The 26,080-nt window shown below is 41.6% G+C and overlaps 1 protein-coding gene across 1 annotated transcript in view; it reads left to right on the top strand.

The window, feature by feature from the left end:
* Positions 1–26,080, top strand: part of ppp3cb (protein phosphatase 3, catalytic subunit, beta isozyme) — a 37,391-nt gene that overhangs the window by 5,628 nt on the left and 5,683 nt on the right. Inside the window, exons 2-13 of the mRNA XM_020595416.1 lie at positions 8,712–8,912; positions 11,497–11,663; positions 13,144–13,213; positions 15,304–15,449; positions 16,755–16,894; positions 18,109–18,186; positions 19,755–19,849; positions 20,632–20,757; positions 22,401–22,478; positions 22,595–22,679; positions 23,729–23,826; positions 24,826–24,873. Of these exons, the coding sequence (XP_020451072.1) occupies positions 8,712–8,912; positions 11,497–11,663; positions 13,144–13,213; positions 15,304–15,449; positions 16,755–16,894; positions 18,109–18,186; positions 19,755–19,849; positions 20,632–20,757; positions 22,401–22,478; positions 22,595–22,679; positions 23,729–23,826; positions 24,826–24,873 (1,332 nt within the window). The remainder of the gene's footprint in view (positions 1–8,711; positions 8,913–11,496; positions 11,664–13,143; positions 13,214–15,303; positions 15,450–16,754; positions 16,895–18,108; positions 18,187–19,754; positions 19,850–20,631; positions 20,758–22,400; positions 22,479–22,594; positions 22,680–23,728; positions 23,827–24,825; positions 24,874–26,080) is intronic.

Genomic DNA, 26,080 nt, shown 5'->3' with positions numbered 1-26,080 from the left:
AGGTGGGCTAAGCTGAGGCGAGGCGGGCGGAGCGGAGCGGAGCGGAGCTGAGCTGAGGCGGGGCGGGGAATTGAGGCAGGACTAGAGCCAGGCTGTGGCGAGGGGGTGCACAGGTGAGCAGCGGGGGAAGGTGATGGAGACAGGTGAGTAACAGCGTCGCTGGCCAAACAGGAACACAGCAGGATATGCTGGGCCAGGAGACATGGCCATTGTAGCTGGAAACTCAGGAACTCACAGGTAAGGTGATGGAGACAGGTAAGTTGACAGCAGGTGGGCGTCATCAGGAGCAAACCAGCCAGGAACAAGGAACACAGGTGAAGTCTCACATAGTCTACCGGCGTTGTGAGGAGCGACCCAGTAGGATCAAGTGAACAGAGTCAGTTTCATCAGCATTGTCAGGATCGTAGAAACGTCAAACCAGAAAGAGACTGAGGGAAAGGGGAATTATATATGGGGCTGTAGACTGGGAGATAACAAGCAGCAGGTGAAAACAATGAACAGTGATTGTGTACTGAGGTGACACAGGGCAGGAAGTCTAACAAAATAAAAGCTCTCCAACCCGGAAGCAGAGCTAAATCATAACACAATCCAAAGTTAGTGCTGGTTCATTTATTTTAAAAAGTTAGTGTTGTATCCTTTACTTCTTTTTCTTGTGTTAAGCTGCACAAGTCTTGCCATCGTTTGGCTTTACCCATAAGCAGTTCATGGGAATTGAAAGCTAAAAAGCTATCCAGCCTCAGCAGCTACACTTGGGATATTGTCTGTAATGTGATTACTTAGCAGAATGTATGTATCCTGGCATCATGCAGGACAGAGCTATACAGAGATATCTTTGCTGCCAAATGTTTTAGTTTGCCTGATTATGCTGTTAAGAGAAGACAAAACTGTTGTCCTCATGCTATTACATCCTCAAACAGCAAGCTAGTGTTGTTAGAATCCCTTGCTGAATCCAAAGACCTTGCTCCCTCTTATTAAGTAATTACATTTAAAAATGCAAAGGTGACTAATATCTTCTGTAAGTTGTGACTTTTTAAACCTATCAACGAATATGTAAAGAGCTGAATGGCGTCATATCGAATATGCACACGAGCATATGCAAAACACATGCACACACCTACACCACCTATATCACCTCTTAGTGTAACATATTGTCCCATTCCCTCGTGGTTCCCTCAGAGCCCAGGCTGTGTTCTGTGTGTGTGTGTGTGTGTGTGTGTGTGTGTGTGTGTGTGTTAGCTGTGTTGCGCTATGCAGGACCTCGAGTGATCACACTCACACATCTCCTGAGATCAGTTTGTCCCGTTGCCTGTCTCAGCATGAATAAATGAAGAGGGGAACTGAGGGATGAAAGAATGAGAGCAGCAAAGAGAGAGACAGCAAAAAATGGGGTGAATGAGAGCAAAGAGATGCAACTGTTCACATGTGTGTTGTGTGTGTGTTTGTCTGCCCTCTTTGACCCAGATCAGCTAACACAGGTCCTTAAATCTTTGAAGGTGGTGGAAGGGGCACAACTAAAGATGCGTTTGAAGTCGTTCAATTAATGCACAATACACACACATGAAGGACCATCTGTGTACACACTGACACACACAGACGTACACACAACCAGAAACAACAGCCCATCCCCTAACAGCCTGTCCTCATTAGACAATCCCTTTCTCTCTCTCTGGAGTACCTTCTCTATAAATAGCCCTTGCTCTGCCACCCTTCCCACAGGGCACAGAGACCTGTCAAGGTGGGATCCCTAGCTCACACACACACACACACACACAGAGGCATCCCATCACTTCTGGCCAGGGTCACTGGATGAGCACCAGACATATACAGACTGGGCAGGCACAGCATAGCACTGTAATGATTTGATCCATATCTAGCACATACAACATTGAATTGCATTTTTTTTTTTACTCTGTGCATTATTGCAGTTTTACTTGAGTCATATTTATCGCTCATCACCAAAAATGACTTAAAGGTACAGTGTGTAAGATCTAGAAGGAATTATTAGCAGAAATGGGCTATAGTATGCACAATTATATTTTCATTAATGTGCAATCACCATAAAATAAGAATAACTGCATTTTCATGAGTGTAGAATGAGCCTTTTGTGGCTACATAGGAGCAGGTCTCCTATCACTGAGACTGTCATGTTGAGCTGCCATGTTTTTTACAGTACAGAACTGACAAACCATACACTGGTGTGAATTTCGCATTTTCATGTGGAAGTAGCAGCTTGGACTGGGAGATGTTTGGAAGAAGAAAATAAGTAACATTAGAAACAAGAGGAAGCAATGTCATGAGTTTAAGAACTAGAATTTGTTAGATGGAAAATCACAGTTAAACCAAAGAAGTAAATACATGAAGCAACAGAATGTTTTAAGCTCAAGTGAGCTGTCGATTGCAAAAACCCGTTCAAGCCAGCTGCTGTTCAGTTTTTGTTCTACTTCCATTTTTTGTAATTACAGCGAGGGTGCTTGGAGTGGTCAAGAAGGACATTTAAAGTCTGTCTGAGTGTTTATTAATCGGCCTAATGACTAAAATGGTATTATCGCACATCCTAATATGTGTGTATTCAGTTTTCTTGAAAATTACACTGTGGTCAAGTGAGCTGCCGTTAAGTTTTTGTTTGGTCAAGTCAGCTGCACTTGTTTTCCGAGTGTGCAATTTACGGTAATTGCTGTCAGGGCTGTTGAACGCAATATATGAAAGCTTTGCTGAATGTTGCAGTCTGCAACCTCGCTGTTAGATTAGATGCCACTGGATCTCACATAATACCCCTTTAAATTATCTGACAAGCACTTGATTGAGAAGCACACGTTTATGTTGTTTCATACCTATTTAGTCATATTCTGCAACATTTGGCAGATGGACACAAATGAGGACAGATGGATCTTCTACTGTCATTTCTGCGATCTGTCTGTTCTCACTTCCTCTGTCCTGTGCCAGTACCTGCGATTATGAATGGTGTCCCTGTGTTATTAAACCTGATGAAATATCCCCATAATTAACTTTAGCCATTAGGGAAGATGTGCACAATAACAAGATGATTCTGATCAGATTCTGCTCCAGTTAGGCTATTAGGGCAGCCCAAACAAATTTGGGAGATTTAGTTGAAAGCTATGTCATAGATTTTTTTTCCGAGCCTCCCTCGTGCTGCTCTGTGATGTGGAAACCTTTGGCTGAGCTGGCAGCTTTGGTGCTTAATAAATTCTATACCATGAAGCTCAGCTGCGCAGAGTGGGCCAAAAGGCAAAAACAGTACAAAGTACATTAGGAAGATGTGAAAAAACACTTTCACCTTTTTCGCTCATCCTACACCACTCGGTCCATCTCACCTCACTCTCACTGCATTCATCATGCGACTGGTTGCCTCAGTGAAAAGGACAGTTCTGGATGAATAACATTTTTTCACTCCACTTGCCTCCACTTCAGAAAGTGGAGTTCACTGTGTTCGTCATCAGATGAGGGACAGCCTAGGACTGTACTGTCAGAGAGTAAAGTTCCCTCTGAAGAAACACTTGGCAGCATCACAAAGATTTAAAATGCTTTGCGCAGTACTTGAGAGAAATAAACCATCACTTGAGTTGAGCAGTGAGAGTCTTAGCTCACTGTATGTCAGGCTAAATCCTTCCACTGCTGATATCTGGGTAGGCCAAATGATGCGGAACTTACTGTTTGATCACTTTTTATCCAGCATATTGTTTGTTTATTTACAATGTTGATGCACGTTATATTATTAACTTGCCAATGTTAGCCATCTGGCTATCTGACACTGGCAGCCTTTTGGCAAGATCTTGTGAAGCCAACCCATTTGGTTTTCACACTACTCAAAAACTCATCCTTGTTTCCAGTTTTTGCTAAATGTAGCTTGGGTTTACATCTGTACAGTCTGTATGACTGACGAATGAAGATTGAGTGCTACAGTGGGAATTTATCCTTCTGTGGCTTTAACTTGCTATGAAAGACATAGTGGTGTTTGCAACTGAAGCCTATGTTTGTGTCTTTGCACTTAAAGGATAAGGCTGGTCATTTTACATTTGAAGTCAAAGGTTTACAAACACCTTAACCAATACATTTAAACTCAATTTTTCACAACTCCTGATATTAATCCTATAAACATCCCCTGTCTTAGGTCAGTAATAGCAGAGGAAAATATTTATTTCAGCTTTTATTCCTTTCATCACATTCCCAGTGGGTCAGAAGTTTACATAGACCACAAGTTTTTTACAATCGGTTGCCTGAATTTTAGCCCATTCCTCTCAAAAGAACTGGTGGAACTGAGTCAGGGTTGGAGGCCTCCTTGCTCACACACGCTTTTTCTGTTTTGCCCACAGATTTTATATTGGACTGAGGTCAGGGCTTTGTTATGGCTGCTCCAATACTTTGACTGTGGTTCTTAAGTTGTTTTGCCACAACTTTGGAAGTTGTAAGCTTGGAGGCACTGAAGACCATTTGTGACCAAGCTTTAACTTCCTGATGTCCTGAGATGTTGCTTCAGTATATCCACATCATCAGTCCTGGATTAGCTTGTTCTTCCGTGCCACAGACCTCTGTTGTTGTTCAAAAATGATTAAAAACACATCAGTGAAACACACCACTGCACTGGGTGACATATTTCTTCATTAGCAAACACCAGACCTGAGTGTGAGGAGCTAGTGGAGTATAAACAAAGCTGAGAGCCTGCACAAGATCTTGAGCATGCACAGCTGACTCTGACTCGTGCTAACTTAAGGAAATTATGGCCGCTGTGAGACTTCAGGGCAGCTTAGCCAGGTCTGGGGTCTCTCAGGTTCTTTCAGGAAGTCCTGTTTGAGTTTTGACAGTATTAACTCAATTTAGTTCAATTTTATTTTATTTTTATTTTAGTGGCATCATGCAGTAATAGTGCAGAACTCATATTTTCATTTAACATTTTATTTTATATATTTTTATTTTCAATTATTTTTTATATATTTTCATTTAACATTTTAACATTTAAGTAAGCCTATAGGTGTTAGTACACACTGATAAAAAAAAAAACATTATGGTACTTAGGTTGTTTAAATGAATATCCAGCCACTACAGTGTCTGACCCTTGGGCAAATGAAGTTGATGACCCCTGCAGGAAAGGTCATAAACCCTGCCCCCTCCATGTTAGTGGAGGGGGCAGGAGACAAACTAAGAATTCAAAGTACAAATCAAATAGTTTTTTCCTAAAGTGAGTTGTTTTTAATTGTTATTTGATGATATAAAGAGAAGTGTATTTTCGATAATTTGACAGGATGGATTGCTGATCTGATACAGTGGCTCCATATAATAAAAAAGATGGCATCGCCTCGTATTAGCAATACTTTGGCTTCATCTTTGCATAGTGGCAGGAAGTGGTGATGTGTCATCCATTTTCTATACAATCTTTGTTAAATATTAGAATGTTAGCACTGTGTCATTAGGGGGTTTTCCATTATAGGACCATACTGAAACGTGTTGCGCCGAGTAACACTCGTCACAGGTTTTGTATTTGTTTCCACTACGGTGCACCCGCTTTGGAGGTGCATTCTGGGATCTAAATTTCAGTACCTCTCAGGAAGTAGTACTAAGATCAAGTACCAGGACCACAAGGGAGGAGGGGGGTGTGTGAGCGCAGATTGGTTAAACCTCCATGTCTTCACACTTTAAGCATTAGCATTACAGGCATCGTGTATAAACACAGTTGACTATGTGTGTGAGAGAGCAGCAGCCCCTCCATCCTCTAAACAGAGACCGACAGAAAGAAAATACAGTGTGAAAACAAAGCAGGACGGTCCACATCAACCCTGGAGGCTATGCTTGGTGATGTTTAAGGGAAGTACAGGGTATACTCGTTAGGTTCCAGTAGTGGAAATGCAGCAATTGTGGGCATGTCAGCTTAAAGCACCATTGTGCTTCAGTCTCATAGAGCTGCTAACATGGTTGTATACTCTTAGTTTTCATGTGAAATAAATTATTTTTGGCTTGATCCAATTTATTATCTCTTTGTTATTGCCTTTTGTAACAGTCTAAATTAAATTCAGGCCAGAGCCTTCCTTATATGATATACAAATAGGTGAACCGGTCCGACCAGAAGGCCCACACCCTGGTTAAAATATGATGAGTGGTTGTGCTACTGAATTGTAATCTACTGTATATTATCAATAGGCCTATTAAATGTAAATGCATTAATGCTCCAGGGCTGCAATTTCTGATAGATAATACAAAAAGTCTTTTATGATTATTGTGGAAAAAAAACTTATTTTTGCTAACTGCAGCTGCACTGACATGTTTCACAAATTCACATCAGAATTTGCTAAATTAAATTCGTACATAGCTTCTTCATTATTTACAGCTAAAATGTTTCTGTTTGCTGGAACCACTCAAGTTTGTCTCCAATCCAGTAATATTCCTCTTGACCTGTGCACTTGTCAAACGGTCAGTTGTCAGGTGCTTTTTAAATGTGTTGGTGCTGAACCTCTCCTCTCTCTGTTCCCTAACTGCCAAGTATAGTTTTCCCAAGTATAGTTCCTTTCCCCAAGCTCTGTGTCTCTGCTGCTCTCCTCTCTCCAAACCTGCCCTACTTTCACACCACTCTCACAATATACGAGTTTCACACTCCTTCCCTCTCCTCTCGCTTCCCCCACCCCCCTCTCTCTCTCACACACGCACACACACAGTGGAAGGCTCAGTTTTACCTCAAATATACAGTACATTTTCACATATTATCATTGTATATGTGTAAGCGTTACAATGACACTAGCTTTTTTCCACTATGCATGCAGGTTTTTATGCCATGCACCAGAATCCTTACAGGTTGTAACACAGCACAGTAGTACAGATCAGTACATTACAGCACAATGAAGGACGAGGTTTAGCCACATACTGACGTGGCCTTGTTGTTTCCACTAACAAATATGAAGTCACACAGATGCCAGTGTGCATGTGTAATTCTTCTTCTGGCAGTGTTTGCAGACTGCTTGAGGTGCACAAGGCCTTTGAAATATTAATCAGTCCTAACCTGAATGACTGTATTAATCAAAACTGGTTTTAACATGTCAAGTTGTTTTTTTCAACTGATGGAAAACAGATCTTCCAGCCTGGCAGCTTGTGGTGTCATAAGATGTCTCTGAGTGCTCCTGTGTGTTGTTTTCAGTCTTAAGATATGTGAAAGTGTCTTGAGGTGTGATAGAAATAAGCTTAAGGAGCACTAAGGTGCCATTAGATACTTTAGGGTTTCCAAATATGCCATTAAGTGGGCGTTTGCTTATCTCAGTGGGTCTTTGCAGTACCCCAGGTTAGGGTAACCTGTGTTTTGATAGTGGTATCCTGGGATGTTCTGGGATGTCAGGATGCTAAAAGTATTCAAGGGCATCTTTGGTATAATCCAAGAAAAACTGGTTTTCTATGTGAGAACTAAATGCTTAGAAAGGCCCCAGAACAGCTCACATGAACAAATAACCAGGATGTTTTGTCAGATGCTATGTTGTTGTTGTTCATACGACAACAGTCATATTTAAAATTTTGAGTAAAACACTCATAATGGTACAAGTTATGATTTGGGTTGATTGTAATTTGTATTTGCTCACTGTTTATTGTGTGCCACCTGATGGCTCATTTACTGGCTCAAAGTTGCAGATTTTTCAGCAGTGATTACATAAAACCGAGCAATGGGGTTCCATGTGGTTGTTGGGCTACTTTTCCTATAAAATAAATAAATAAATACATCTCAGTATTACATTAAAATGTAATAGTGGAAACCAGCATAAAAGCTTTCTGGAGAGACTGTAGAGAGAGACAGCAAGAGGAGTGAAACCCTGAAACAACAACCAGAAGGGGCAAGAGGAGAGAGTGCACAACGAAGTGACAAAGTGTGTGTGTGTGTGTGTGTAGAGAGAGGGAGCCAGGCCTAGTTTTTAGTGTGTGATCTAGGCCATTATCTGTGTTAGCACTGGTGGGGCTCCAACAGGCTCTGTGGATTCTGCATAAACAATACCTTTTATGAGCTTCTATGTGTGTGTGTGTGTGTGTACTACTGTAGACTCACACATATGCGATCATGTACGTTAGCACCATACATGATGTACGTATGCACGTCTTCCTTTTGTTTCTTGCCACTGAGTGTGTGTCTGTGTATTTTCCAGTGTCTTCACATGCGTGTACGTGTCTTCTCACGTGCAGCTGTGCGCTCTTGCTGTATCACCCCCGTCGTCAGTCAACCCCCTTCTCCAGCAGCGCCCTGGGGGCCTTCATTATGTAAGAAAGACATTACTGCAGAACAGAGGCAGAGCGGCAGAGAGACATTACTGCAGAACAGAGACAGCCAGCCCTGATAACTCTGGCAGCCCCTGCTTCAATACAACGCACCCAGGCCTCCTTAACACACACACACAGTCAAAGCGTGCAGCAGAGGTGTGATCGGGATAATTGTGAGGACTGGGTGCTTCTGGTGTTTATGGGAAAGCTTGTTGAAGAAGACAGGAAATATCAATAAATCATGTTCTGCATTATAGTAAACATTCTTCTCTTTTTTCCTGCTTCACCTTCTTTCTTTCCCTCCATCATCAAACTACCCTCTATCTATATGTCTACACACCCATTCAAACTCTCCACCCCTCTCAAATAAATGCTATATGTTATACTCCCTCCTCCCTCTATCATTCATTGTCCTCTGCCTCACATTTTCTCTCTTCCCTGTCTTCTCCATCTTCCCCACCCTCCCTTGCCAGCGGTCCCCTTCCCCCTGGCCCACCGGCTGACCATGAAGGAAGTGTTTGATGCTGAGGGCCGGCCGAGGGTGGACCTGCTCAAAGCTCACCTCACCAAGGAGGGACGGCTGGAGGAGGCAGTGGCTCTGCGCATCATCGATGAGGGTGCCGCCATTCTGCGCCAGGAGCGCACTATGTTGGACATCGAGGCGCCAGTCACCGGTATGGTATAGAGCAAGGGAGTGTTTAGTGAACAATGACAGTACTGTTAGTAAAAAAAATATTCTGGGAAATATTCATACTCACTTTCTTGCCAAATAACTACTCCTGAATTTTTTGTTACCTTTGGACAGAGCCAGGCCATTTGTTTCCTCCTGTCTTCAGTCAGGTTTTCTGCAATAAAGCCAACAAGTACATTTCCCACATTGTTCTTTTAAAATCAGTTAGGGAAGCTCCTGCCGAGTCCACCTGCAAAAGAAAAGCTATGTGTTTATATGTGTGCATAAGTGACAAGCGAGCAGATCACACATTTTCACAGTGACACAGATAGCAACAGTCAAACACAGAGATAAAGAGACAAGGAAACGGAGCTGTGGAGCAAAAAGCAGAAAGATCAGTAATTATGCATGAATCAGATTCCATTTGTCGATTCATTAATCTGCCTTATGTATATGCCACTCTTTTAATATGAACTGTTGTTTTGTCACACTTCGCTGAAAGACCAGTTGGACACTTCTGTACCACACAATAGCAGGCGCTGGCTTTGGTAATATCTGCATGTATTCCCTTGTCTGGGAAATGGTAGGAACTGAGGAGAATGTGGAGAGGGGGAGGAGGAAGGGGAATTGAGATTGATGAAGAACAAAATGGAAAATAAGTGTCTGAGATGACGGCAGAGAAGACAGACCAGCAGGCAGGCCAGCTCAGACATTCTCAACCTACTGACATTGCTTGGTTAATGTACCTGTGTATCTCTGCATGTGTGTGCGTGCTTTTATGCAAATGTGAGTGATGAGGTAATTCTGTGTGGGTTGTCGTGCCCACACAGTGTGGGAACATCGCTCAGCTTTCACAGGTACAGATCCCCGGGGACGAGGACAGATAGACAGGCAGATGGAGAGACAGTCGATCATCAGGGCTCAGTGCAGGGGGTTCTCAAACCTGCTTATTCCCAAGGAGCAACATATCAGTCCTTGTTTACAAGTCTCTCCACTTTTACAGATTCTGACCCAGAAAACCCCAGTTGACAGGATTTACTGTCTGAGTTAGCTACGTTTGGAAATCACCTTTAGATTTCAGAGATATAACTACAGATAAACATGCAGGCTCTGACAGAGGGTTTTTAGCAAATGCACTGCTGAAGAGAAATTCTGAAAACAGTTTAGCACTTTGATGCGGTCTCTCTGGAAATGCTCTAAGATGGGCCGCTTAGTGAACAGACAGCCAGGTGGATGGCTAAAATTTGAACTGACAGGCTTTTAGGGTGTCACACAAAGGGTTCTGGGAGAATACTGAGACAGGTCTGAGGAGGAAGACAGGTGCAGCTCAGTTTTACTCATGCCATTCTGCATTCCCAATTCCCAGTTCAAATTAAAGTGAATGCTTAGTAGTAGGCACAAAAACAGACATTAACGTGGCAAGCAGACAGAGAGAGAGACAGACAGACAGACAGAAAGACATAGGTGGCCAGACAGATGCAAAATGGCCATCGCAAAATAGCTGCAGAGAGGGGAGCTATGCATGACATCAACTGAAAGTGAAAGGAGAAGCCAGACAGATGGTGAAGGAGGCGGATGGGAAGATGTTTGCTGGCAGATCATACAGACATACAGTCCTGAAGCCTTTTAAAATATGAAGTGCTCAGCATGTGAAGCCTGTTCGGAATTAGATATAATATTTCTGAATATGGACTGAAACAAATCTGTGGACAAATGTTGGGAAATAGCCAGAAAATCTGTCTAGGATCAGGTTGTATTACGATATATTAAGAAAGCTAGATGTCAAAAGTCTGATTCCTGGAGATAAGAAGTTAGTCACAAAAATCTTCACTCTGTCATGTTTCAGAATACTTTTAGCCCAGTGTAGTGCAAGGATAGATGCTGTTGACATTAGAACAGCAAATATGGTAAACGTATTAGGACTATAGCTATAGTTTATTTGAATATCAATTTGCCAGTTATTTTGTTGATTAATTGAATAAGCTCTTTGTCTACAAAACAATGAAAAATAGCAAAGGTGACATATTGAAATTATTGATTTTGTCCAACTAACAATAAAAACCCAGAGATATTCAATTTGCCATCATAAAAAACAAAAAAGCAACCATCCTGCACATCTGAGAAGCTACAAACATTGTTCGTTTGTTTATTTGTTTGCTAGAAAAATAGGTTTAAATGACTAACCAGTGATCAGTTCCCTTTTTCAGTCAGCTGATCAGTTAATCAACAAACCATTTCAATTCTGAAAGGCATTTCAGACAAGTTAGCAGAAAATATTGATATAGTTACCAATCATGAGAGGACCTTTATTAGATCCCTGGTGCATTCCTTTACTGACAGGTAGAGTTTAAACTGAGGCTTTGTAAAAGTCATTTAATTTCTTTCTTTCTTTTTTTTTAATTCTGCAGATGTGTGATGTTTTTAGCTCAGTAGAAAAGACAAACGTAGTTCTGCAGATGCAAATCAGACCTTATGGAGCCACTGGAGCAAAAATGATTTGTTAACTGTATTGAGGAGGAAAGTTAACACGAGGCAGTTGAAAAGTATGGTGTCTATGACTGTGACATTGCTATGTGCTGTTTCCAAAGTGTGTGGTGATATCCACGGCCAGTTCTTTGACCTGATGAAGCTGTTTGAAGTGGGAGGTTCTCCTGCCAACACACGCTACCTCTTCCTAGGGGACTATGTGGACAGGGGCTACTTCAGTATCGAGGTGAGGATGGACTTGCACCCAGACATGTGTGTTCACCCCACAGTTATTTGCTGTAAGCTCACTGTATTGTGTATACACTGAGTTTACAACTAAATCAATGTCCACTGTAATGCATATTGCCCTGATGTCTATTACACACTTTCCAAAGACTTATTTTGCTACAGAGGTATACAGTTACAACACTCTACTGTATTTAATGTATAATAAATGTACAAAAGGCACTTTAGATTAGCACTGACACACCACAATGGATGTCTGACAATGTGCATATGCCAAGGTGATGTAATTTAAAATTCATGGACAGGGAGCCTCATTATTAAGGTCAGCTTTCACTCACTATTCAGATTTAGTGGCCTGTGTGGACATAACAGATAGAAATGATTCAAGGTCAGTAATCACTAACAAGAGTGCAATATGCTGCTTACTAAAATATGTATGGAAGCTGAGTGGAGATAGTATCCAGAGGGCTGTTTGGACATTGCATTCAGCCAGGTATTTTTGCAAGTGCTTTGCCTGAAAGAAATGCACCACAGTTCAGCAGTGTGGCTTGAACCCATGATGAAGGTCTTGTTGAGCCACTGTGCTGTAAAAAGGATGTGTCACTGACATGGCGTCAGTTTGGAACGCAGACTATAATATTTAGGTCACCTTCCTAACACACTTCAAGGGCGCACAGACAGGGGAGTTAATGTAGAGCAGGGACGATCCTGTGCAAATGTGAGAGAACAGCCTCTGAGCTGTTTGTAGGGTTAACAACTTGATAACAGGGCAGACGTGCTGGATGATTTTATATCTGAAAAGATGTCAGACACACAACCATTTTCAATTGATATTTTCCTGTTAACCCGATCAGCACTGTCTGATTTGGGATGACTCTTATCAAAATGATGTCTGTCTTCAGATCGGAAGGATCAATTTGCTTTCAGCTCAGTTAATTTGAAGGAATTCCTAGTAACAGCTCCGCTGTGATTCTCTGTGTCACGCTTTGAATTTCCAGTTTGAATTTAATGAGGGAAACTGAAATGACTCCAACTCTGCCTCATACAGTTATTTACTAGCAATGATGTGCTAAAGCAAAAGCTGTTTTCACTGTGGTGTGGCGAATGGCCTGACATTTTGGCAAATACACTAATTTGCCTTCTTGTCGAGAGTTAGATCAAAAATGTATTACCACTCTCATGCCTGGTTAATGTGAAACTACAGTCAAAAAAGAGTTAGTTTAGCTTTAGCACAAAGACAAGGGAAACCAATAGGTTCATCAAAATAAGCACTAACACCTTTATGACACTATTTATTATATTATCTGGGTTTTTTTAGCCATACAGAAACTGAAAGCAACACCTTCTTCCAGAATAGTTCTTTATACAGTAACTGTGTAATTATTAACTGAATTTGTTACAAAACGTTATAAATGCAGACACTGCATATCATGTACCCATTTTTTATGCTTCTTCCATTGAGCTGCTTCCACTAACCACCATTTATTTCCTCTTCCTTGGTGAACCCCTAGTGTGATCCAAAGACTCTATTTTTACTTCGTGGAAATCATGAATGTAGACATTTGACAGAATATTTCACCTTCAAACAAGAATGTGAGTAACACTTATGTTTCTGCTTCCTCTCTGTATCTTTGTGTCAGTGTCTGTTGCACCACTTAAGTTATTATTAGGTTAGGTAGTTATTAGGCTACGACTGTTTATTTTATTATTATTTTATCTGTTGATTATGTTCTTGGTGAATCGATCACGAGAAATCCAACAGAGCCACTAATGTTACCCTACATCCTGATGCATCCGGGGCAGGTTTTCATACAGCGGAGAAGCACCACAATTAGCTAGGGTTACTAATGTAGGTAGTAAGCCGGTTAGCCAGACATGTTAAAACATAAACACATGGCTCAATCCATTTCCTGCACTCTTGCTCTTGTGCTTTTGGTTTTAGAGAGGCTCAAAAGGTGCAGCCCCCTCTCTTTAAATACCCAGTATCACTCTTATTACATGCACACAGCACAGCCCAACAGGCTTGCTGTGCCCAATCCAGCTGCCAAGGTTTAAACTGGAGAATTACCCGGTGGAGGGCTTTAGCAAATAGCTACAGATCCGTTTTCTTTCTTTCAACTAATCAATATGTTGACAGACCATTTTAGCTATAAACATATATTTTCTGTAGCATCTCGTTTCTTCTCCTCCCCTTCAGGGTTCCTCCCCCAGCCATCCATCCTTCCGTTCTTGTTACTGGCAGATTGCTTCCGCCCTCATTTCCCCCACTCCCATCCTATTTCTCTTCCTCTCCATGTACTCTCCATCCTTTCCTCCCTCCCCCAGCCTTTCTCTCTCTCTCTGACTCTCTCAGTGAGTTTCGGTGTCCTGTCCGAGAGTGGGTGATTAGTAGCAAATTAATTTGGCCCTTAATGATTGGCTCGGGGACTTACTCCTCAGTGTCTGATTGGCCAAGGGACAAGGAAGCTAATTTCCCCTGGTGCTCATGGCGAATAGTGGTCGCCCTCAATTACCATCTGCTATGTGTGTGAGTGTGTATGTACCACAAGTGTGTGAATGTGCAAGAGTGTCTTTATAAATGTTTGAGTGTGTGTTTGGAAGAAACTGACAACTGGTGGACTCGCCAGGCAGATGGAAAGGTTGACAAACACACTCCTTGCTGTCCCACACACACATACGCACACACAAATGTTGGCTACTGTACACTGGTACTCCACAGTACTGGCTTTGATCAGTGTACGTGTCGTTCTCACGTCCTCACACTCTCCCTTCTCCTTCTTATCCCTTATTCCTCCTCCCTCATCCTCTCCTCTCCTTCCTCTTTCCGTTTCTTAACCTCTGCTTCCTCCCATCAATGTCTCTCCTCCATGCTTTTTAAAATGATCATCTTCTTTTCCTCTCCTGCCCCCTTCCCTGCTCACTCTCATCCAAAATCCACCCGTCTCCCTCTTTCTTCTTTTTCCATCTCTCTGCTCTGATCTCCTTTCAGCTATTTTAATCCAGTGATATTGTTTTGTGTCAGCTGTATTGTTACGCCTGAGTGTGAAATGTACTTTAATGATGCTGCAGTGTTGGAAGTCTTTACTGATCACTGCCAAATCAAAAGGGTTTTTCATCAAGCTAAAATTTAGCCTTACAGTGATGCCTCTGCTTCATGCATTTGGGTCAGATTCTCTAAACTGGAAATAGAACAAGAGTTTGAATCTGCATATATACTATGTAATGCTGAAATAACATGCTGAGCTTTTCCCCCCGACCAAAATCATTACCTACGTACAGTATATTTCTTCTCTAGGAAGTGGCATTTCTAAAACATTAAAAGAGAAACAGGTCATATGAGAGTGCTGGAGACGTGACAGCTGCATAAATTAATAAAGTGAAAATGCTACATGTTAGTGCCTTTTCACCCAAGTGAACTAAATTATGTTTTTTCTGTAGATAAAGTATTTGAAGCCCTTAGCTGACCGAGGTTTTTAGATTTGTCCCTGTAAAGGCTTCATGGTTTGTTTGTTGTTGTTTTTTTTTGTTCTCTGCATTTCTCGTTTATATGCAACACTCCAAATGACAGGCCCCGACTGTACGTTTGTGGGGAAGGTGGATGTTCAAAGCATGCAAAAACACACTCAGGCACTTCTTTTCTCTCAAGTCTTGAAATATCTTTGCACCCCTCCAACCACCTCCAGGTAAGATCAAGTACTCGGAGCAGGTGTATGACTCCTGCATGGAGGCGTTTGATTGCCTGCCCTTGGCAGCCCTGATGAACCAGCAGTTCCTGTGTGTGCATGGCGGGCTTTCACCAGAGATCCACACGCTGGATGACATCAAGAAGGTACAAAAAACAAACAAAGTAAACTAAAGACATGCACACATTAGAATAAGAATACTGTACTAAAAAGGCAAAACAGTATACAAGCAAACACATAAACACAGCACATATTTATGTACATAATCTGTTTAACTAAAAACCAAATCACAGTAAATGTACTGTGAATTGGTAATTTAGAAGTGAAGCAAAACAGCAAACTAGATAGATAGAGCAAGAGAGCTATGTTAACATAAAGTTAGCTGGTGTTATAGCCTCAGATAAAACGAAATCTACATTTATTTACTGATGTTTTTCCTACCTTCAAATAAAAAAGACCTGACATCTTGGTAACTCAAGCGGAGCTCATGCTATATGGTGTGGTTAAGCTATGTTTCAGTCACGTTTTTAAACAGCGGTGGAAGAAGTGCTTACATAAATGATCAATTAAATGTAGTGGAGTAAAAGATTAACGAAAGTAAATATTATTTCAACAAACTAGTTAAACTGGGATAGAAAGCCAAAAGGACACATTTTATTTGTAGATATTGCATTTACCCCTTGCATTCCCATATGATTATCCAAGCCTTTGGAGGTGTTATGGAGGTACTGTGGGTAAAACCATCATCCTAAAAATGCATGAAACTAAGGTTGTACAACCCAGTTTTCCTCACTTCACTGTGTCTGTAGTAACTGCCCTCTTTCAGTGTAGGCAGGAATACATAACAGCATCAGTTCATCACCCTTCACTTGGAAAAATAATGACCTTAATGTAACCTGATTGACTTATATGTTGTAATCAAATACACCTGCGAGCACAGACATGAACACACACACCAGCTTTTCTTTATGTCTTTATACCAGCGTGAACTGTAAAGGCAGAGAATTCATAAGAAAGCAGCAGTGAAAGAGACCCACACAGGCGCCGCATGTGTAGGGTTCACAGAAGTACAGAACACAAAGGCACACACATGAACGGAGACACATGAGACCACACGCTTCCTCATCTAATGGCAGTGTTTCCATGGTGAATCTGCTGGTGTGACATCTTCTCCCTCCTGTGTGGTGAGGGTTGCCATGGAGATGCTCGGCTCTGACAGTATGTGTTTGGTTGCATCTTTGTATGTGTGCTATGTGTTTTCTTTTCTTTCTTTTCTGATGTATCCTATATGTGCTTTTGCATTTGTATGTGGCTCACATGAATCCAGATTTTGTATATTAGCTATATATTTTTTGTTTCCATATGCTTTTGTATGTGTGCTTGCCTTTATGTGAGCAATTATGTCTCTGTAAGCTTATATTGTGTGTGTGTGTGTGTGTCCTATGTCCTAGTTGGACCGGTTCAAGGAGCCCCCAGCGTTTGGGCCTATGTGTGACCTGTTGTGGGCAGACCCCCTGGAAGACTTTGGCAATGAGAAGACCCAGGAATACTTTGGGCACAACACAGTCAGAGGCTGCTCCTATTTCTACAGGTACAGCACCAAAGTACTCCTCACAAGGTCTATGATGACACCAACAAAAGCAATATTACATAACTTAGACTGCAGTGAATATAGTCTGGTGGCTTTGGTGAAATAGAGCCTTGTGAATATGAAGCTCAGAATTATAAACTGATGAATACACATGATGAGCATTATTATCTATAATTGCCACCTGAAACATGCAGCAAGAAATAAGAAGGGTCCTCTCCAATGTGTCCCTGTGTGTGCTGTGTTTATCGGCTTATTCAATGTGAGAGCTATGTAAACATGTAACGCCGTGCCTGGCCTTAGCGAAATGAGACTTTCATTTACAAATCCGGAATCTAATAAGTTTTAGGCATACTCCGGGCTGTTGGTTTGCTGGTAATGAGAAGAGAGGAAGAGAGATGCTTCCTGCATGGTTATACCACATCCAAGATCCAATAACAATCACTGGGATTTCTACAAGAGACAGAAAATCTTGGCCACTTCACACACACAGACACACACATTGAGTGTACAAGCAAACACATAAACACAGCACATTCACAAACACATACCCACAGTTTGTTTCAGCATGAAACGATATCCCACAATCCCCAGGGAGACTGCACGGTTCTGTTGCTATGACGACTGGCTACTCCTGCCAGATACAGAGTGATATTAAGATACAGTGAGAGAAAGAGGGAGAGCAACATAGGAGGAGGGTGGTGGTGTGATAGCAGATGAAAGATGGAAATAAAGAAAAAAGATGGAGGAATGTAAAGATGAGAAGCTCGAGGTGAAAGACATGGAGCGTCGGTGCAGTCGCAGTGTGTTCCTCACATGTATGGGTCAGTACTGTGACATGTCTGTGGAAGACACAGTGATTTTCTATGTTTAGCAGTCACAGCATCAGTTGACCAACTAATGTACACTGAGCCCCACAGCACTGAGGCCATATGCCCTGCTCAGGCCTGCCTGCGCTCAGTGATGCCCTCTGCTGGTGCCGGCCAGGCATGACATTACAAAACCAGAAGCCTACTCATCTCCCACTGCTAGACTTTAAATACTTTCTTCAGTTTTGTGGTTTTGACATAATAACACATGGCATGTTTGTTATGTAGAGTAAATTCCACTAGACCCTTGTGGATTGTTCTTCTCCTTTATGTTTTTTCCATTACTCCATTTCAGATGTGTTTACTTGCCCTCAGTTTTTCTCTCTGTCTCCCTCTTTATGTGCCCAGCTACCCGGCAGTATGCGAGTTCCTACAGACCAACAACCTACTGTCAATCATTAGAGCGCATGAAGCACAGGATGCTGGGTAAGCTGACTGACTGTCACAGCTCAGTCCTTCTCTCAGCTTAAAAGGGAGCACCATTTAATGTAATGGCTTACCTTGACATTTCATGTGCCGAGCTGGTATTTTTCTTTGTTAGATAATTGGCACATTACGGAGAAAGAGGTTCCACAATTTTCTTTCTGTCACCCTTAAACTGTGTTATTAGCATTGTTAGAGTCTATCTGACTGAGAGCACCAACAGCCTGAACAAAATTCGAGTTAACTAATTCATCTCTTGAAAACAGCAGAGTACAATCAAGGCAAGGAGCCATCTAAGGTTTTAAGGACTAGTCCAAATAAAATAGTGCAGGCAAAATGCAATTTTCTGACCCACAGATCCATTCCTGTTATCTGTTATCTCAGGCTGAACATCCTCAAAATATCATGTAGCAATTAAGACAATGCTGTTCTGAGTTGTGCTGCTCAGTGTACCCATTAACAGTATTTTGTCTGTCATGCAGCAGGGTAATCTGGGTAATCGTCTGTGGGTTCTGGTACGCTGGCCAAAGGCTGCTCAAAAGAAATTATTTTAGTAGGTTATGGCTCCATATGTTTACAAAATACCTAATGTACAGATGAAGTACTGTGTGTTCAGTTAAAACTATATAGTCTATCTTTCAGTGTAGATATATAAAACAAACGGATACATTTTGGGGGAAAAAGTTAGTTTTTATTTTTGAAGTTTCTCAGTTTGCATGTTGTCCAACAGCATATTTGTATTTATTTCTTGTTAATATGAAGTAATTAAATCTATTGATTGATCATAAAACACTGTAGTAGAGGAGCCAATCAGGAGCCTGTTTGAAACTGGGCTATTAGTTTGTCTACATTTGATTGGCCAGATTCAGTGTGTATGGTGGCCAGCTATGGACAAAGTTTCCAAATAGGCAAAGACCAAATCTAGAACCAAGCTTGTGCTGATGGCATTTATTGCATATTGGTATTTAGTTATACACAGGCAGGTTCCTATAGGGAAAATAACATTAGGTGGCCACACTCGGGAACATCACAACAAAGAATGGAAACCACCATAACAAGGAAAAAGCCAACACATTCTGCTGAACATATAGATTATAGTTGTTCATAATTAATGTGTGAAACTTATGATTACTCATGAGTTTGGTAATTAGTTAAACCTCAAGAGACTTGGCTGGTGGAAGCTGCTTTTGTTCATTGTTTGCGGTTACAAATGTATCATGTGTGCTTGTGTTTTATTATCATGTCTAGTAGTACAGGTGTGTCTAAATGCAGCCATACTTGTTTTTATTTTGACTTATTTGCTAGATCTGGGCCTAAAAATCTAAATGTCAACTGTCTGCCGGTGGGTTCTCAGTGTCCTCCTCAGTGGTGCTTTTATTTTTTCCCTGTCATTTTGCCCAGTCTGATTTCCCAACCACGCCAGGGATTATGTTCCTTCTTTGTTTTTAAATGCATGGCCATCTCAACCAGTTCCTGTCAGGTTTAGAGACAAACCCTTCAATATTCATCCACAACAGTGTTTTATTTAAGCAGTTCTAACGTGGGCGGTTTGTTTGTCTCTCTTTTCTCAGGTACCGTATGTACAGGAAGAGTCAGACTACAGGTTTTCCCTCCCTCATCACCATCTTCTCTGCGCCAAACTACCTGGATGTCTATAACAACAAAGGTCTGACACATATATGTCCAAGTACACATACTGTATGTGTATATATATATATATACATGCAGACACAGATATTAAATACACCCGGAAAAAAAGTGTGAACATTGCAGTACAATTATTTTAGCCTAAGCGATATGTTGTTTTTTTTACTCCAGACTGAACAGGAACACTTAAAACAGGAACTTGATCTATATATAAATGAATATACTGGAAATATATGAGGAATATTTTAAAACAAAATAATGTTTTTCTTCTTGGTATAACTTTATGGACTAATGCTGTTTCTTTTCTGATGAAAGCTAAAACGACTAACCTCTGTACGTACAGATGAAGTCATTAAAACAGATTTTTTTTTTACCACTTCACAGACATCATGTTAACTCTCATTTTGTCAAGTCGGCCAGAACATGTACTTTACACATGACATGAGCTGTTTGCAGATTATTTCACTATATCATAATTTCAGTGGGTCAGACATTTACATTCACTCAGTCGACTGCGGCTTTAAACAGCTTGGAAAATTCTAGAAAATGATGTCATGGCTTCTGATTGGCTTGTATGTCAACTTCTGACCCATTGGGAATGTGATGGAAGGAATAAAAGCTGAAATAATGCTTTTTCTCCACTATTATTCTGGCATTTCACATTTTTAAAATAAAGTAGTGATCCTGACTGACCTAAGACAGGGGATGTTTATAGGAATAAATATCAGGAGTTGTGAAAAGTGAGTTTAAATGTATTTGCCTGAGGTGGATGTAAAGCTGTATGTGTCTGTGTGTGTTCAGCGGCGGTGCTGAAGTATGAGAACAACGTGATGAATATCCGTCAGTTCAACTGCTCTCCTCATCCCTACTGGCTGCCCAACTTCATGGACGTCTTCACCTGGTCACTGCCTTTCGTAGGAGAAAAGGGTATCTCACACACATACTTCCACAAACAGTGCATTATAATGATAGGGTCAGGTTTGGTTGTGATACACCTTGTGGTTTGGAGATATGGATGTATTACTGAGCGGGCCTACCAGACGCAGGCCCAGCAGCCCAAGGTGTGAGGGCCCCTGGGGAGCCTTTGTCTGAAGTGACTGTTAATATGTCTTATTAGAAAGTCAATGAAATGACCATAAAGAGATGCAAAAAGAGTAAAACTGGAAGTTCAACAACTACAGATTGATGCAAAACCAACACAAACAAGTACAACTAAACAAATTGTGACTGCAAAGAGACATAAAATTACTTTTGTCATTTCATTCTGTGGCTCTTGGTCTTGTATAGGAAGAGGGGGGCCTTTTACGTGTTTATGTCCGGGGCCCATTGTCTCATGAGCCGTCCATGTTTACAGCATTTGGGGTCAGACTGGTGTGGTGTGAAAGCAGGGTCATGAACAATATCTGGCTCTTGATAAGTTACTTCACAGTGTCATTCAGAAGCATAAATTGTGATATATTGATACCTTTATGTCAAGTGTAATTCCTGGACCATCTGTCAGGATGTAACTGATTACATACCGACAGGTGACAAATGAAAGGAAACCCCTGAATAAGTGAGTGGCCTGTTCCAGGATGACAGTGCCCCCATCCATTGGGCGCAAGGGGTCACCAAGTGGTTTGCTGAGTATGAACATGATGTGAATCATATGCTGTGGCCTTCACAGTTCCTTTAGTGTCCTTTAATATGTCACCAGCCTGTACATCTTCTGCAGCTGTTTACAGTGGACTCTTCTGACAAGATGTGAATGGCCTTTGATTAGAAGAAGTAAATAGCATGTGGTTTCTCTTATTTCCATTTTTGTCCTGCCATGTGCTTTGAACCCCTTGTTAACAGACATGACTCTATCTGACTTTGACTTTGCCTGCGAAATAATGAAAACACCGACAAGATCTCTGTCTGTGTTCCTGGTGGATCAGCTGCTTCATGCTTTAGCACGCACCACACGACTTCAACAAGCATCCGTGCATCATTACACTGAGGGATATTCGCAGATCGCCCTGCTGAGCAGAGTACTACACACATGTACAATATATACACAAATGTTGTCCAAAGTAGGATGAATAACTAGTTAGCAAGTTCTCCTCAGCTGTCAGAGTGACTGATACATCCAGATTTATTTGGAACTCCACTGTGTTTTAAGCTTTACACAGTCACCACTTTTACTTCTTGTTGAGGAAGAAAGATTTTCAATAATTTATTTGCATCAGGTAATTCAATGTATTCTTTTATACAGGCAGCTAAACTATGCACAATAATCAGCAAATACAGCTGAAAAAATAATAAAAAAACATCTGTAAACATTTAATCTAAAATTTTAATGAAAATCTTTTTATATACTTTGTATTTATTTACAATCTTTTATAATATTCTCTAAAAATAGCAATGATATCAGCTGAAAGTGGTGGGCAACCCCTACATACAGGATTAGGGACTAACCAATGTTTAGTCAGATTTGTTCCCTGTTGCATCCTTTTTGGGGATGTAGCTCATGGTTCATATGCTGACCACTAGGTGATAAGGGCACCTGTAAGTCCTTGGCTCATTGTGTGTGTGTGTTTGTCCTGCAGTGACTGAGATGCTGGTCAATGTCTTGAGTATCTGCTCTGATGACGAACTCATGAACGACGGAGATGAGATCTACGATGGTAAAAAGCACTGAACACTCAGACCTGCTAATGTGTAAATGAATATGTATAACGATACAGATGTGGTGATGTTATGCTTTGGCTGATGGCTGTGTTGGTGTCTGCCTCTCTTACAGCCAGCGCAGCAGCAGCAAGGAAAGAGGTGATCAAAAACAAGATCCGAGCCATTGGCAAGATGGCCAAAATGTTCTCTGTTCTACGGTGGGTTGAGCTCCCTTTGTGCACACGTGTGCACGTGTATGTGCCTATACATCAATCAGGCATAACATTATGACCACCTGCCTCATACTCTTTACATAGGACTCAATGTGGCAGTTGGTTGGCACTCATCACTCTGCAGCTCACTGTGCATCTTCTGTGAATCAATTTGTCTGTGAATCCATTTGCTTCCACAGTTATACTGTCAGGACAAGCACAGATGTGTCTACAATTCAGTGAAAAACCTATGTAAAAGGAATGAAAACTGTAGTCGTGAGGACGAGTTAGAGAGAATTTTTTAGACAAATTCAATGGCCTCACCACTCTAGGTGTGATATCACCACAACAGCCCCTGATTCTTTCTCTTCATATAGACCAATATACAGTATTTCTCATTTTCAACCATTTTAACAAAGATTCAAATAAATTTTAATCTTTTGAAAAGTACAAATGGAAGTTAAAGGTTTAATTTACAGTAGGGCAACATCCTCATCAGTGAGCCGTGGGCGTCCATGACCCTGTCACCAGTTCACCATTTGTCCTTCCTTAGACCACTGTTGGTAGGTACTAACCACTGCAGACCAAGAACACCCACCAAGACCTGCAGAGTGGGAGATGATCTGACCCAGTCATTCCACCACCAGTTTGACCCTTGTCAAAGTCACTCAGATCCTTACATTTGCCTGTTTTTCCTGCTTCCAACACATCAATTTTGAGAACTGAATGTTCACTTGCTGCCTAATATATCCCACACACTGACAGGTGCCACCGCAATGAGATCACAGGTGTTATTCACTTCACCTGCCAGTGGTCATAATGTTATGCCTGATTGGTGTAAATTCAGCCGTGATCAGACTTTACTTTTTTGAGTGTTTTAAACCACAAGAATATTTTTGCATTTGCAGGTGTGCAGTGAGGGGAAGTGTGATTCTCTGTAATGCTTTCTTTATCACCCGCTCCCTCTCTTTTTATCCACACACACACACACACACACACACACACACACACACACACACACACACACACACACACACACACTGTCTGTCTCTCAGGGAGGAGAGTGAGAACGTGTTGACTCTGAAGGGACTGACCCCTACAGGAATGCTGCCTAGCGGAGTGCTGTCTGGGGGCAAGCAGACCCTGCAGAGCGGTGAGTGTTTTTCACCCACATGCACACATACAAACACACCCCCAACTTAACCTGGAACACACCTTCAGAAACAGTTTTTAAAGACACACGAGAACACTCAGACAGTTTAAATATCTCCTTTGGACCATCCTCCGCTTTCCTTCCTGCCCGCTTTCCTCTTCTCCTCCTCTCCTGCTGTTTCTCTCCTCTCATCCTTTTGCCTCACTGACCCACTCACTCTCGTTGGCGCCGAGGATACTAACAGCCTGCTGGCTGTGTACGTGGCACTCTGTATGATATTGAGAGTTAGATAATGACAGAAAGTGGGCAAGACCAAGAGATAGACACTTCCACGCAGACACCCAAGATGTTTGTGTGTGTGTGAGCTAATGCTAACACCAGGTGCCCTCTGAACCTGGCATGGTGTCGGTGCTGCACTGAGGACCTCAAAGCTTGAAACATGCTTTTAGGTCTGCAATTTTGCAGCTTTCATGCGTTCATCTCTCTACCAGTGTGCCGACACAAATTGCACATAATGTTAATGTGTATAACGCAATAAGGCTGCATTTATCAACCTAAACTGTGTTTTAAAAGGTCCATACTGTGGGCAGTTTTGCCCTTAATTCCTAGTGTTTAGTCGCTAGGCACACATGGGCGAAGGTGGGGTGACGTACATCCTAGGCCATAAATACCTCATATAAATATTGATATTGATACACCTCACCGAAAGTTGCTCTTCAGTCTGGTTTCTTGTTTGGTAATGGACCGACCTACATGCTGGCTAAGCCTTTTCAGACCTGGTAGATGACAACTTGCAGAGAGTTTGGAAATCCTCTGTAAGCCACTTCTTTACGTCCTTAAGTCCACATGTTTACATGTATTTGCACAAAAGCATGTTTCAGCCTGCACTTCCTCCTCCTCCTTCCTTTGTACTTCATCTTCTTTCTGGGACTTTGTTGTCTTCTCTCTCTTCCTGTCCTCCTTTTTTCTCTTCTTCTTTTCTCTTTGCCCATCCTTCAGCTACCATTGAGGCCATAGAAGCCATCGAGACAGTTAAGGACGCTGAAGGTAAAATCTCACTCATTTCACTGTGTGTGTGGTGTGGTGTGTGTGTGTGCGTGCGCAGCATGGTTGTGCTCTCAGCCACCCATGCTCATAAGGTCACAAATTTTTCTTACCCACAGTGCACTGAGCTCTTCCAACTACATCTGCACTCACAACAAGGCCCAAAACCTTTGCCTGCTGAAATCACACACAAAACATTAAAACACACAAAACACTTTTTCCTTTCTCTCTTGGGAAACTAAAACTCTCACTGCACCTTCTCTCATAACACACACAAACATTTCAAATCCAGCTCACACCACACATCACACACAACTGTTTTTAATACACACAGGAAGAGCAGGGCAGGTGGTTGGGAGTGGGTGTAGTGAAGGTGGGCAGGGTCACTCAGACCTGTTACAGTCTGCAGTGTGACACAGTCGTTTTCTTTATAATTCTGTGCTGCGGCTCTGCAGGAGATGAATATACAATCAATTTGCTTCTCTACCAGCTATGGCAGAACAGCAGTCGCCTGTGATGATGAACAGAAATAAATGCAAAGTGCTGAGGGAACTTCTATTTGTATTCATTTTACAAAACAATGCTTAAACATGTATCTGGGATAAAATATTCTAAATTCACACACCAGTTAAATTTCAACCATATAGAATAGAAATCTCTGTGAAACACTGATGAAGTTAGCCTTGATTTTGCCACAGATATGTTCCCACACATTTCATATGTGGAGGGACAGTTTGAATCTGTCTGAATGAGTGGACGTATCCAGGGCAGGTCTGCCAGGTTCTACTCTGCTACTGAACAGACTGTGCTCGTGGTGTTTGTGTTTAGTGTGTTATATTGTGTGTACACGCTCAGTGATTACTCTGCACGCTAACTGTAGTCTTTTGTGTTTGTAGCTTTAGTCCTGTCATTGGCTTACCTGACCTACAGACCATAATTTGTTTAAGCAAATAAATTATGGGTATCTTTTGTGTTATGTTTTTCTATGTGATAATAACTGGATACAATATGATGTGCAATAACATGTCTGTTGTACTATGACAGTAGCTGTTGTTCAAAGCTGGTTCCGGCCCTTCCAGACCTCCCTATCAGTAAAGGGGTGTCTGTTGACACAAAGACGGCAGTGCAGCTAATTTCAAAGCTTCACGCTGTATGATTATTCCTTAATTACTGAAATTGGTTTTGATGATAAAGCCATTACAGGTGGTAG

The sequence above is a fragment of the Monopterus albus genome, unplaced genomic scaffold (genome assembly GCF_001952655.1).
Source record: "Monopterus albus unplaced genomic scaffold, M_albus_1.0 scaffold27.1, whole genome shotgun sequence".
Lineage (NCBI taxonomy): Eukaryota > Metazoa > Chordata > Actinopteri > Synbranchiformes > Synbranchidae > Monopterus > Monopterus albus.
Note: the sequence above shows the minus strand (reverse complement) of the source record. Positions and strands in the feature narration are given on the sequence as shown.